This window comes from Nothoprocta perdicaria, unplaced genomic scaffold, assembly GCF_003342845.1.
Source record: "Nothoprocta perdicaria isolate Ctin4 unplaced genomic scaffold, notPer1 scaffold_6, whole genome shotgun sequence".
Classification (NCBI taxonomy): Eukaryota; Metazoa; Chordata; class Aves; order Tinamiformes; family Tinamidae; genus Nothoprocta; species Nothoprocta perdicaria.
In genome coordinates, this window is record NW_020455865.1 from 9222233 (window position 1) to 9235191 (window position 12959).

Here is a 12959-nt window from a genome sequence, read left to right on the forward strand (position 1 = left end):
AGCACTCCAGGCTGGGGTGTAGGCCCCTCATACCCCTCGGGGAACCTGTGTGCTCCTCAGAGCTTGGGGACATTCAGGAGACGCCCTCGGGTGTCTGGCAGTGGGGAAGCCCCTCTGCCCCGGGCTGGGGTGGCCATGGCTCCGTCTGCCTCCCAGATCCCTCTGAATCAGGGGGCTGATGTTGCAGTGGGGCTGGGGGCCACGGGGCACAAGAGGGGCGATGGGCACACGGGGGCAGCCAGGCCAGGGAAGGAGGCCGTTCCCGGCTGCTGCTCGCGGGGGTCTCTCCTGGCTGCGAGACGTGGGGCTTCCTCCGCAGGCCGTGAGCACCGCGGCCCCACGGCGGCTGGGCCCCTCTCACCCCGTCCTGCTCCCTGCGGCGCCATTTGCAGCAGCTGCTGAGTCACCGCAGGCCCCTCGAAGCCGCACAGGCTCCAGGCCGTGCCGCGGTGGCAGCGCCTGCCCGGCGCCCCCATGGGACGGAGGCTGCAGGGGGAGGCTCGGGGCCGAGGCCGTGCGGGGGGCTCAGCACCTCGCGGGGCGGCTCAGGGGCTCCCGCTGTGGTGCGCGGCGCAGAGCCGGTGTGAGGGGGAGGAAGGAAGCGGCGGCACCGCGGCGCGCTGTGCGAACCCGGAGCCGCAGCCCGACCGCCAGGCACTGGGCTCCGGGTCCGCGCAGGGCCCTGGGCACCCAGAGGGAGCCTTGCTGCTGCGGAGAGGCCCCGGCTGATGAATGAAGAGGGGGAGGGCACCTGTGTGGGACCGAGGGCACTGCAGCCCGGCGCGCTCCGCGCGCTGCTGATTGAGAGAAATGTGAGCCGGCTGCATCACTGCAGTACCCACTGCGGACGCAGAGCGAGGCGGCGAGAGCGCGCAGCGCCCCAGCCGCTCCTCGGCGAGCAGCATCGCGCCCGAGCGGCGCCCGCCGCGCAGCGTCCCCCAGGAGCGCGGCACCACCACAGCCCCGGGGGCTCCCGGAGGACCAAGGGCGAAGGGGCCGCGGGCTGGCACGAGGATCTAGAGAGGCCACGGCTGCGCGCGGGCGGCCCTGCACCTGCTGCAGCGGAGCAGCCACGGCGGCGGTGAGCGGCGCGGCGGCGGAGCAGCCCTGCGTGCCGGCCGCGTTGCATCAGCTCTGCCCTGCGCGAGCAGCGCTCGGGGGCGCGGGGGCACCGGCCTGCCCAGCGCAGGCGGCGGAGGCAGCGTGGGAGCCGCGGATGCTGGCGGAGGAGGAGATTGCCCATTAGCGGCGCAGCCCCCCCGGTGAGGGCAGCGAGTCACATCGCGGCGACCAGAGATGTGGGCAAAGGCAGCAGGGCAGAAGCTGCCTCCCTGACAGCCCTGGGTTACCTGGCAGGCTTGGGAGCCTGCTCGGCCTGAGGCACGCCGGACATCTGGCCTCTGCGGAGCAGCTGGAGCAGGCAGAGCTGGAAGGGAGGCCGGCGTGGCCGGCGCTGCCTTTGTGCCTGGCCGCCCGGGGATAATCCCCCTCACTGCGGGCTTTGCAGCCAGGGCAGCCGCCCGCGCTGCCGGCGGAGGGGGCCGCGGGCAGCTGGACTGGCAGCGCAGCAGCAAGGCCAGGGGAGCTGTGGACAGCAGCCAGCATCCCCAGGGAGCCCGGACTTCGCACAGGCAGTGCCAGGCCGGCGTCCCCCCCGCCTTTCAGATAACCTCTAGCAAGCCAGGCCTGCAAGCTGCTGACAGGAACGCACGGGGGCTGCGGGGGCTAAGCCGGGGACACAGCGACACCGGGATCTTCCGCCTGCAGCGCAGCGCTCTGGTGCCGCAGCCCGACGCAGGTAACTGCTGGCAGGGACTGTCCTTCCAGGCTGCGCGCTGCGGGGGCACCCCCAGCCAGGCACGCGTGTGGGGGCATGTGAACATGTGTGTGTGTGTGTGCACGTATGTGTGTGCACAGCAGGCTGTGTATGCGCGCGCGCACTGCTTGGGCAAGGGTGTGAGCACTGCATGGGGACAGGTATCCGCGGGCACTGCAATGAGGGTCCGCGGGCACTGTCAGGGGGGTCCCGATGTGTTTGTGCGTGTGTGTCAGGGTGGGTGCTGCCCGGAGGGATGGTGGTGTCGCCCGGTGCGGCGGTGGGTGCAGTGGGGTTGTGCTAGGGCCGTGCACGGAGCGGGTGCTGGCACGGCGGATGCAGAGCAGGGAGCAGCGCCCGCTGGGCACTGCGTGCGGGCGCCGCGCGGCACTGCGGGCGCAGGGACACGTGTGCTGGCTGCAGGGTGTAGGATGGGGGACACAGGCCGCTCTCCTTGGGACGGGCAGCACAATGCTCCGCAGACCCTATCCTGCAGCCAGGGCACATCCCAGCCGGAACCACGGGCAGCACCTCCGCCCAGAGGGCACCTGGTGGTTCTCAGGGATGCAGTGGGTGGGAGAAGGCTGAAACCTCAGGGCCTCCTCTCAACCCCGAGGGTTGTTGTCACAACCAGATGCCCTCCATGGGCCACGTCCATGGGGCCTGGCAGGGCTCGCCGGAGCAGGCATCCCGCTAACAGAATTTGCAGTGTGATGGAGCAGAGCGCCTTCGCCCTTGCCGGCGAGGAGGCAGCCTGTCGCCAGGGCCGCCTGGGCAGGAAAATGGCTGGGCTGCCCAGTGCCCGTGCCCAGCGCCTGCCCACAGCGCGGCCTCTCCAGCAGGCCCTGGGGACGAGCGGGGGCTGAGGACGCACAGAGGAGCAGGGCTGGAGCCGGAGGAGGGAGGGAGAAAAGCAGGGACAGATCAGGAGCAAGCAAGCGAGGTAAAAATAGATCCGCAGAGCAGAGGAGGGGCTAAACGTGAGCAAAAACCCTGCGCGAAGGCGACGCAGCCTGGGGAGACCCTCCGGGAGGGAGCGAGCAGGACACGCGGGCTGGGACTGGGCTGAGGCGCAGAGGACTGCGGGCCCCTTCCCACTGCCCTCCTCCCGGCCCGCCCCGGGGGAAATACCTGCCATCCGCCGCTTCCTTGGGCGTGGGACAGATGGACGGCACCGGCAGCACCGGTGCATTGGGGAGCAGGGAGCCAAACTGCCAGGATGCAGCCAGCCCCCCACTGTGAGGGAGCGCGGGCGGCCAGGTGAGCCCAGCAGAGCCCAGGAGCCAAATCCCTCTTGCTTCTTGTTTCCAGCCTTTCCCAGCAAAAGCGAAGCTGAGCCAGGGACAGAAGTGCTGGAGCCCGTAGAGACGGCGGGGAGAAGGCGCCCCGGAGCCGCAGCACACGCGGAGGTGAGCGTGGCCCTGTGCCGGCAGCACACGGTGCTCCCCGGCCCCGGGGCCGGCCCGCGACCGATGCCCTGCAGGAGCTGCCGGCCCAGCGGATACCAGTGACGGCCCCGTGGGAGAGCCGGGAAGTCAGAGCAAAGGAATTTGCAAACACATTCTTCAGCACCACGAGGCTGCAGCGGCAAATAAACAGGAACACAGGCCGGGTGGAGGCAGGGGCCGGGGCGCCGGCAGGCCGCCCGGCGCAGCGCTGCCCGCCTTCCTGCTGCGAGCCAGGCAGGCCCCTCCTGCCTCACCTGCTCCCGCCGAGCACCCGGCCGCCCGCGGGCTCCCTGCGCCTCCCCTCCAGTGGCCGCGTCCAGTCGCGGCGGGGCCGTGCCAGCCACACCAGAGCGGGGAGCTGCCGCGGGGCACACCATGGCACCGTAGTGAGGGCCTGGTGGAGCGGCCACCGTCATCACCCGCCCCAGCCTTGGCCTGCGCGGCCGGTGCGGGCAGGATGTCGCCGTGAGCGCCTCGCCGTGCACGACCCATCCTCGCAAGCGGCACTCGGAGGCCGAGCGGGTAGCGAGGAGCCAGGGCCACCCCACCATGCGTTCCTGCTCCAGCCGCTCTCCCCGGTGCTGCTGCTTCACGGGCAGAACACGATTGAAAGCCCTGCATGCTGCCAGCATGTTTTAGCCTCATGCAGGCGTCCCTTGGAGATCCCAGAGCAGTGGACAGTAATGTGAAAACGATCCTCATGTCGTGTCTGAAAGGGCAACAGGTCATCATTAAAATGGAGGCAATGAAAATCATCCACCCGGAGAAGTTCTCGGAGCTGCAGGCAGCGCAGCCCCGCTACGCGCCGGCACCCCGCCGCGAGCCGCCCCTCGTGGCCAAGCGCGCCTGGCCCTCCGAGTCGGAGATCATTGTGAACCAGGCGTGCGGAGACATCCCCGCGCTGGACACGGCGCCCGCCTCCCTGCCGCTGCCCCGGACTCCCCCGCTGCCGCGGCGAGAGCGACTCTACCAGGGGCAGCGCAAGGGCAGCTCGGAGGTTTGCTACCACCGGCAGCCGCCCTCGGACGAGGTGATCGTCAACCAGTACGTGCTGCACCCCTCGACGCCCTGTGAGCCCCTCGAGTGCCCCACGTGCGGCCACATGTACAACTTCACCAACAAGCGGCCCCGCATCCTCTCCTGCCTACACTCGGTGTGCGAGGAGTGTCTGCAGATCCTCTACGAGTCCTGCCCCAAGTACAAGTTCATCTCCTGCCCCACCTGCAAGCGGGAGACCGTGCTCTTCACTGACTATGGGCTGGCGGCGCTGGCGGTGAACACCAGCATCCTCAACAGACTGCCCGCTGAGGCCCTGGCCGCCAACCCCGTGCAGTGGAGCAGCGACACCGACCGCAGCTGCTACCAGACCTTCCGCCAGTACTGCGGGGCCGCCTGCACCTGCCACATCCGCAATCCGCTCTCCTCCTGCACCATCATGTGAGCCGTGCGCCCGGCGCCACTGCCGCCCCGCGCCGCTGCCGCCCCCGGCCGCGGGACCACCGCACGGCAGGGAGAGGACAGCGCCCCCGCTGCTGAGCTGCACCCCCCATAGCTCCCCTTTTCCATCCATGCAGCCACGGGGGACGCTCCGATCCTTTCCACAGTGCAGAGCCTGGGCCTGACTCCCCCTTCTGCCTCCTTTTGCTGCCTGGGGAGGGATGCTACACCCTGGGACGTGCCGTGGACCTGGGCTGCATGGGGCAGCCCCCTGCACCCTGGCGGTTCTCAGGAATGTTGGGATCAGGAGCAGGTCTAGCAGCACGTCCACGGGCTCCGGCCAACCTCCATCGCGCGGCTTGCATCCCCACCGCCCTGTTGTCGTGCTGGGCATCGAGCAGCCCTCTGTGCTTCTTCCCCGGGTGGCTTCGTGCTCCTCTTTCTCCTTGGCTCCGGAGACATGGCCGAGAGCAGATGCCCGGTCCTCACCCGTGACCTGCCAGCAACACCCTCTCTGTCACACACGCGAGGCAGGCCGGTACCGGCATGAAGAGCCCTGGAAGTGCATGGTGCTGTGTGGGCCGCCCAGCCGGCACGGGACAGGAGCTGGCTTGAGGACAGGCCCCCGGCTGCCCCTTCCTCTCTGTAAGTTATTTGCCAAAGCTTTCATCTTGGTGGCCAATCCAACATGCGTCTGAGTCGTTGTAGCCAAGTCAAGCCATGGCGCTGGCCCCTCGGTTCCGAGCAGACCCACGGCCCGTTGCCTCCCCAGGCCCTTGAGGAAAGCTCCAGTTTGTCCTCATTTTGGAGGATTCCTGTTTTCTCCCGTCTGTCCCAGGCCACCCCCTTCCAGGCCGCTAGGTGTTACTAAAGGCATTGAGATGTGGCCGTTCTGTGGGGACCCCATCCGCACGGCGCTTGTCAGGGCTCCCCGGCCCCACACCGGCATCCTGCGGGAGGGCCCGGAGTCACAGCCCGTGGCCGCCGCGCTGCGCCCGCCACCCATCCTGGCCTCCCACACGAGCACCCAGCCGAGCAGGGTGGTTCGGCTGCCCCGGGCAGCACCTGGGCACTGTTGGCCTCCCGGCCACGCTGCCCTCAGTGGAGCCCCGGGGCAGGAGCGGGAGCAGCGCCGGGATCAGCGGTCGGTGCGGGGCCGTGACGGGGTTGGCAGGGCAGCAGCAGCCCGTGTGTAGCCTTGCTTTCTCCAGGGCATCTGGAGGGGTAAATTTGCTGCCAAAAAAAAGCAAAAAAAAAAAACACTTAAACAAAAAAGCAAAGAAAAAGCCATAATGTGCAGGTGTTCCCACGGGGCTCCACGCTGCAGCCGGGGCAGCCGCAGGGCTGCGGGGAGGAGGCCGGGCCCTGCAGCGCCACGGGCGCCTCGCCGTGCCAGGGCGCCGGGTAAGCAGGAGGGAGCCCGGCGTGGGTGCCCACCCACCCTGGGTGCCCCAGTGCTCCCCGAGGGCAGGGCCCAAGCACAGCATCCCCCCGGGCAGGGGCCCGGCCGTCCCCTCCTCCCGCAGTGCCGGGCTGGCCCTGCCCACCGCGCGTGCCAAGGGAGCAGGCAGCGCCACCAGCTTTGCTAGCCAAGCCCTGGGGACCAGCTCTCCTGCAGCCCCCCTGCCCAGTGCCCCCCCGGGGAGGGAGGGGGGACGTGGAGAACGGGGGGGTGCCGTTTCTGTTTTGCTCTGCCAATGCCTCCCACTGCTGGTTGTGATGATGATCATGTTTTATACCCGGCCTTGTTCAACCCTGATCAATCTCCCCAATAAAGGTTATATTGGAATGAACATGGAGCCCACGTGTTGGGGGTGGGCTGCAGCAGGGCAAGCAGGACACAAGCACACGGTTGCAGGGGTGGCACATGCTCATGCTGGCACCAGCATTCCCCCTGCCAGGACCCAAGGGCATGACTCCCGCGCAGCACGGGGCACACGTTGCACTGTCCCAGTTGGTGTTGGGGCAAGATCTCTGAAAGAAGGACATTCTCCAGGGAAGATGGGCTGCAAGTTGTCCCTGGGACCTGGCACTCCCATCTGAAGTGGCTGGGGCCTCTCCCCGGACTTGCCGCAGTCCTGTCCAGCCCACAGTCTCAGCACTGTGGACTGGGGTGCCCTGTGGTGGGATCTGGGCCCCCGTCTGCTCATCCCCCCTTCTGGACAAGCAGAGACCCCATCCACATCAAAAAGTGCTGGAAATCCGGAGGGTCCCAGTTCTTTCCCTCGCGGTGTGGAAGAGCGTTTGCCGCTCTGGCTGCCCCTGCTCGCTGTCCCTCCGGCCCCTCGCAGGCCTTGCAGCAGGCGCCCGGCACGTGCCCGGCGCCCAGGCGGACTGGGCGGCGCGGGGCAGCGCCATGGGCTGGCACACACGGGGCCGAGCGCCACGTCCCCAGGCAGAGGGCAGGGAGGAGCGTCCCGAGCACCGCTGGGTGCCAGCAGCCCCTTCACGCTTCAGCCGCCCTTGGCATGCGGTGAAGACCCGAGGTGCAACCCGCAGCCTCCCGCGCCTGGGCGCCGTGCCACCCGCCAGCACGGGCACCGGCCGCAGCGCCGCTGCCGCGCTGGGCAGGACGTCCTGCAGGACCCCGACTGCTCCGCTGTGTGTGCGCCAAGAGCAGGGTCCGGAGCGGGCACGGGAAGGGCTGTGCCCTGCCCGGGAGCTGCCAGCAGGACCCACGGCCCGCTCCGAAAGTGGCTTCCTGCAATAGGAAAACTACCCAGGATGGGCAGATGAGGAGGAGGCAGGAGGAGCACAGGTTGCCTTCCCTGGGGCACCTCTCTTCACCAGCAGCAGCTCAAGTTTAACAACTCGAGCTTCTCAACACCTTCATGGAAGCAAACTGAAAGAGCCTGAGCAGTGCCAGGCCCTGTGCACGCAGGGTGCCACGTGCAGGGATGGGATGTCTGCAGCCCCTGTGTCCCCCAGCCCTGCCCGTGGTGGAGGGGGCTCCGCTCCAGCTCACCCCGTTCAGGCACAGCCAGTTCCCAGCACCCCAAATCCTTCCCTGGCAAAGGGAAGGGTCGGCCTGGCTCTGGTGAGGGGCTGTGGGCAGGCGCCTGGCTCCCGCTGCAGCACCCGCAGCCCCACTGCAGAGCACCCAGTGCCTGGGGGATTTTATGCTGGAAAGAAAAGTTCACAGCCCATTGGTGCCGAGTTACAGCATCAATAATGCAGCCGGTGCCAGCCCTTGGCGCGCGGCGGGACGCGACCCAGCTCCTCGGCTCTGCCCCGCGCGCCTGCCCTCGCTCAACGGCTGCGGGACGTGCTCGGTGCCCTGGAGCAGCGCGGGGGCTGCTGCGGGTCCGCATTGCTGGCCCTATTCGGCTCAGGCCAGGTCACTGCCAAGCAGGGAGCCTTGTCCCATGCTGCAGGCGGGCGGATGGCGCAGCCAGCACCGGCACCGTCGCAGAGCACTGGGACGCCAGCAGCTCTGGCTGCCCTGGTTTGGTGACACTGCGGCCATCCCGATGTGGCCGGTCCCGCAGGCTGCTCAGGGAAGCGCTATCCCAGCTGGGCTGGAGACCAGCACCAGGAGGGCTCATCCCAGGCAAGGGGCACCCCGGGCTTGCCCAGAGACTGCAGAGAGGGGCGAGCTCTGCTCGGTCCCAGCAGCTCTCGCAGGGACAAGCTTGGGGCACAGCCCCACGTGCCTTTCCAGCACCGGTGTCTTCCTCTTCCCACGCGGCACTGAAGCCTCTGGCCCGGGGCAGGTGACTCAGCTGGCCGAGTGTGTGGTGACTGCACAGCGAGGTGTGCGGGGAGCCCCAGAGAGGCTCAACTGCCCCTCCTAGAGCAGGCTGGAGCTTCAGCAATGGAGAATCTTGCAGGTGAAGCAGGAATCTGCCCTTTTTATTATGTAAAGATGAAAGGCACAGTGCGTCCTGCCCCCTCTGCAGTACCCCCTGGGCACAGAGCAAATTTAAAACTGCTAATTTGATTTGGAGTGGCAATTAATGAAGAAACAAGGCCTTTCGGCACTAAGTGCTGGGCGACAGCCCATTTCTTCCAGCACTATTAATCTCGAATGAGCACACGCTGGAAGCGGGGCAGCCTGAGCGCGCTGCAGGTGCATGGAAACCTCGAGACGGCTCCAGAGCACGCGCAGCAGTTTTGGGTGAACTGGGAGTCTATTGAAGTGACCCTGGCAGCCCGAGCCCCAAAATGACCCCCTGGCTGTTGGGACTGAGCTGAACTTTCTGGCTCGGAACTCAGGCCTTGTAGAGCTCCAGGACCCTCAGCTCTGCTTAAGCTGGTGGAGGGCTCATGGTGAGGGGAGAGCTTGTGGCACGAATCTGGCCTGCACAACCAGAGCACACTCCACAATGGGTTCTGTTTCAAATCTGGCTGTGAAAGGAAATGGTGAAAATGGTTGCCAGGGATTAACCTTCCCTAAATGGCCTCATTTGGTGTGTTAAAACGGTCCTAGTCGCATGCAGGAATGGCCATTTGCCTGCGAATTGGTAGCTCTGAGGAGATGCCCGTGCAGGAACCGTCCCCGACACGGCTGCGGGAGACCTTCCCCAATACCCCCTCCCCAAAACGGCTCCTCCGGCCTGGCTCGTGGGCGCTGGGTCTCACACGAGGCGAGAAGCAGGATCCCCATGTTCCTCGTGGGTGGCTCTGAAGGGCCGGCTCAGAAGCCATCCCGCGTGGCAGAGCCACGAGGTGCCGTGGCCGGAGCACCCTGTGCTGCGGGCTGGGCTCTGATCCCCCACTGCCGGGGATCAGGCCCCACTGCCGGGGATCCAGCCCTGCTGCCACAGCCCGACAACGCGCTTGGGTTCTGCCCGCCTGGAAAGGGCGCTCGCTCAACACCCAGGCTGGCTGTGCCCTCCCCAGGGAAGTGCCAGCTCGGAGCTGTGCCCGCGTGGCACGAGCGGCGGTTTCAGCAGCGAGGAAGCTGCTTGTGACGGTTCCTCTCGATGCCGGCGCTTTCGCAACGGGCTGCACGGCGGGACGCGAAGGACACGTTACTGCAGAGGGTGCGGGAGGCCGCGGCCGGTGCCAGGGCGGCACTGGCCCGGCGGGACTGCTGAGCGCGGCGGTTTGCCCGGGGCTGCGGAGCCAGCAGAGCGCCGGGCCAGCCCCGCGCGCCGCGTCCTGCTGAGCGGCCGCTGCTGCTGACTCGGCGGCTCCGCGCTGACAGCGGCCGGCACGGGGCACGCGGGCGGCTCGCGGGGCCCTGCGCTTTGTCACTGGCACCGTCACCCCCCCTCGGCCTGGCAGCCGGCGCTGCCCACGCCTGGCCCACGGGGCAGGGTTGAAAGGGGAGGGGGCTCTGTTGGATAAAGGGATCTGGTGCCTCTGGCCGAGCACCCCCTAATCCCTGCCCTGCTGCCGCAGTGCTGCTGTGGGAGGTGAGACCTGGCCTGCTCGGTGCATGTCCTGCAGCTGCCCATGCGTGTGACACCCAGAGAACTCCGTGGGGCACTCCAAGGTGCCAGCGCGGCTCCCTCTGTCCCTGCTCCACCTGCAGCCCTGTCACTTCCCGGAGCCCCCAGTGCAGCAGGCGGGGGTGGCGGCTTTGGGTGCATGTCAGGGGACATGGGGACAGGTGGGTGTGCGTGGGGGGCTGCCGCGCAGCACTGCGGGGCTGCAAAGGAGCGGGGAGCCGCGGTGGGAAGTGGGTGTGCAGGGAGGGCCGGGGGTGCCAGGGTACAGGGGGTGGCTGTGCGGGTACGGGGGGCTGCAGTGGGGCGAGCAGCTCGCGGGAGAGGCTGCGGGGCCGCGGGGCTGTGAGGAAGGCCCGGGGGTGCGAGCGGCTGCAGCGGGGTGCACTCGGGGTGCCGCGAGGGCAGCGCGGCCCTTTCCCTGCAGCCCTGGCAGCGCTGCCCCCGCTCCGCGCCCGCTCTGCGCCTCCATGCGCTAAATATAACCGAGTCCTGGTGCGTGGGCACCGCCGGCGGCTCTGCGTCGAGCCGCCCTTCCCGCGCGGGGCCGCCCGCCGCCGCCACAGGCCCCTCCGCTGGGGGCACCCTCTGCCCGCGCCTGCCCTGTGGACCCCCAAAAACCCCTGTCCCCGAGGGGCCCAGCTCCCACATTTAGTGCCCGGCTCCCACGTTTGGTGCCCCGGGCTGTGAGACGGGAGCCCTGGTGCGCCCTGAGCACCGTGTCCCCCCTCCCCAGGTAACGCAGAGCGCCCCCCGGCCACAGGTCCCCCCCAGGGCAGGCCCCGGCAGCTGCGAGTGCCCCGGGCGGGCCGAGCGTGCGGGGCTCCTGCCGGAGCTGCTCCACTTTGGACAAATATTCCCGGGGCAGAGGGAGGGAGCCGGCACGGCACGGGGGGGCTCTGCCTGACCCACTTTCGGGGGCCCTGCTCCCGCCCACTGCCTCCCCAGGGCTTCTCCTGCAGCTGCTCTGGCGCTGGCGCCTCCATCCATCCCTGCTGCTGCCTCGTCTTCTGCACAGGCTCCTCTTGGGAGAGGAAAAGCTGCCGTTTCCCGCTGGTGAGCGCGGTCCAGAGACGTGTGGTTCAGCCACAGGAGTGTCCAGCGTCTCTTCAGAGCAGAGCCCCTTGCCCAGATCTCTGCCCCTGTGGGACCGGGCCCATTCACTCCCTGCAGCGCCAGCCGGGATTGGGCAGGGGGTCGGGCTGCAGAGGGGCAGGAGCTCTGAGCTGCTCGCCCCAGGCTGCACCGCGTGCCCCCATCCGCACCCAGTGCCGCTCCGGGCGCACTCCGGATCGCCACGTCCCTGGTGCCGGCGGGAAGGGCAGCGGTGCCGCCAGGACGGGCATCGCGGGGCTGCCCGGGCAAGCAAGGGGCACAAGGAACAATGTGGGTCTCAGCCGTACGAGGAGGGAAGAGGTGGCAGCGCTGAAGGCCACAGCGGTGCCGCGGGCTGTTGAACCACCCCGCGGTTCCTGCAGCAAATGCCCGGCGCCAGGCTGCCCAGCGCGGGGCAGCCAGAGCGTGGTGGGAGCCGCGGCCCAGGCCCAAGTCACACCCGCAGGGACGTGGCCGGCAGTCACCCTCCTTGCGAGGGGGCCTTTGGGGGCTCTCATTTTGGGGAGAGCTTGCCCTGGTTTCCCACGCGCTGCAGCCTGGGGTACCCGTGCTGGGGTCCAGGCCAGGGCCCAAGGCCCGGCCAGTTGTGGGCACGTTCAGGGCTCAAGGGGGCCCGTCCCGCTCCGCACTGCTGCCGCGAGTCCCCGGGCAGCCGAGCGGTATTTGCTCGCTTATCTCTAGGTGGGGAAAGGCAAGCAGAGGCATGCGAGGTGCCGGCACGGGCTGGCACCGCGCAGGGGCTACGTGAGCCCGGGTGCCACCGTCAGCTCCGTCCCCTCCTTGTGTCGCAGCTGGGAGTGAAGGACGAGAGCAGTGCCTTGGTATCCAGGGCCCCTGGGCACGGAGCGCTGTCCCGATGGTGGCCCGAGGCCACCAGGAGCAGGCTGCGAGCCGGCGCCACGGAGCCCGCAGCGCCCCGGGCTCCCGGGCAGCGCGCACGCAGGGCAGCGGGGCTGGCAGGGCGCAAGCGCCGGCGCTCCCGGCCAGGAAGCTCCAGCGGGGTGTTCGGCAGGGCCGCCCACGGGAGCACGGCGCTGGAGGCACCCGGCGCGGCACGGACTCAGCCAGCTGTGGCTGCAGCACGGATGTGGTTTATATTTGTGATTTGGATGTGATTTCTCTAAATCACAGATGTGATTTATATTTGCAGTCTGCACGGCAGAGCTGGGGTGCCCGGGCTGGCGGGGGCAGGTGGGAGCCCTGCTCCCCCAACGCACCACCACGGCTGTGCCCCCGAGTGAGGGGCATTTCCCGGGCGCCACCGTCACCCGCAGGCTCTGTCCATCCTGCCGCGCACCCGCCATGGGTCTGGGGAGCCCCAGAGAGACGCCCGCGCGCCGGGTACTGCCAATACTGTCACCGTGGGCCCCGCGGGCAGCCCAAGTCCTCCCTGCTCCTGCGCCGCCTCACCTCGCTCCGGGCTCCCTGACAGCGCAGAGGCTCCCCAGGCTTCGCAGCTCGGATCCCACAGCAGTCATTCCCGTGCAGCGGCCCGGTCCCACGGCCCCGGCTACTTGTCGAGGATGAGGAAGAGCAGCACGAGCAGGACGATGGGGAGGAAGATGAGGAGCAGGCTGAGCATCTCGGCGCCCAGCAGCACGGCGAGCAGGAGCAGGTAGCAGCAGCGGCAGCGGCGCTCGAGGCGGCCCAGCGCGCGGATGAGGCACAGCGGATAGCGCACGCAGGGCAGGCAGCCGAACATGCGGCTCGTGTGGAAGCGCACCTGGAAGTGGTGCTCCAGGGCGCCCG

At 68.6% G+C, this 12959-nt stretch overlaps 1 protein-coding gene across 1 annotated transcript; it reads left to right on the forward strand.

The window, feature by feature from the left end:
• The first annotated feature begins 3696 nt into the window (after positions 1–3696).
• RNF208 (ring finger protein 208) lies at positions 3697–4705 on the forward strand. The gene has a single exon (XM_026049409.1). It carries the CDS (start codon positions 3884–3886, stop codon positions 4703–4705), a length of 822 nt encoding a protein of 273 aa, XP_025905194.1. The 5' UTR covers positions 3697–3883.
• Positions 4706–12959: the final 8254 nt, after the last annotated feature.

What these genes read in the sequence shown, in the direction of transcription:
- RNF208 (XM_026049409.1), top strand. Translation starts at nt 3,884, where the DNA reads ATGCTGCCAGCATGTTTTAGCCTCATGCAGGCGTCCCTTGGAGATCCC.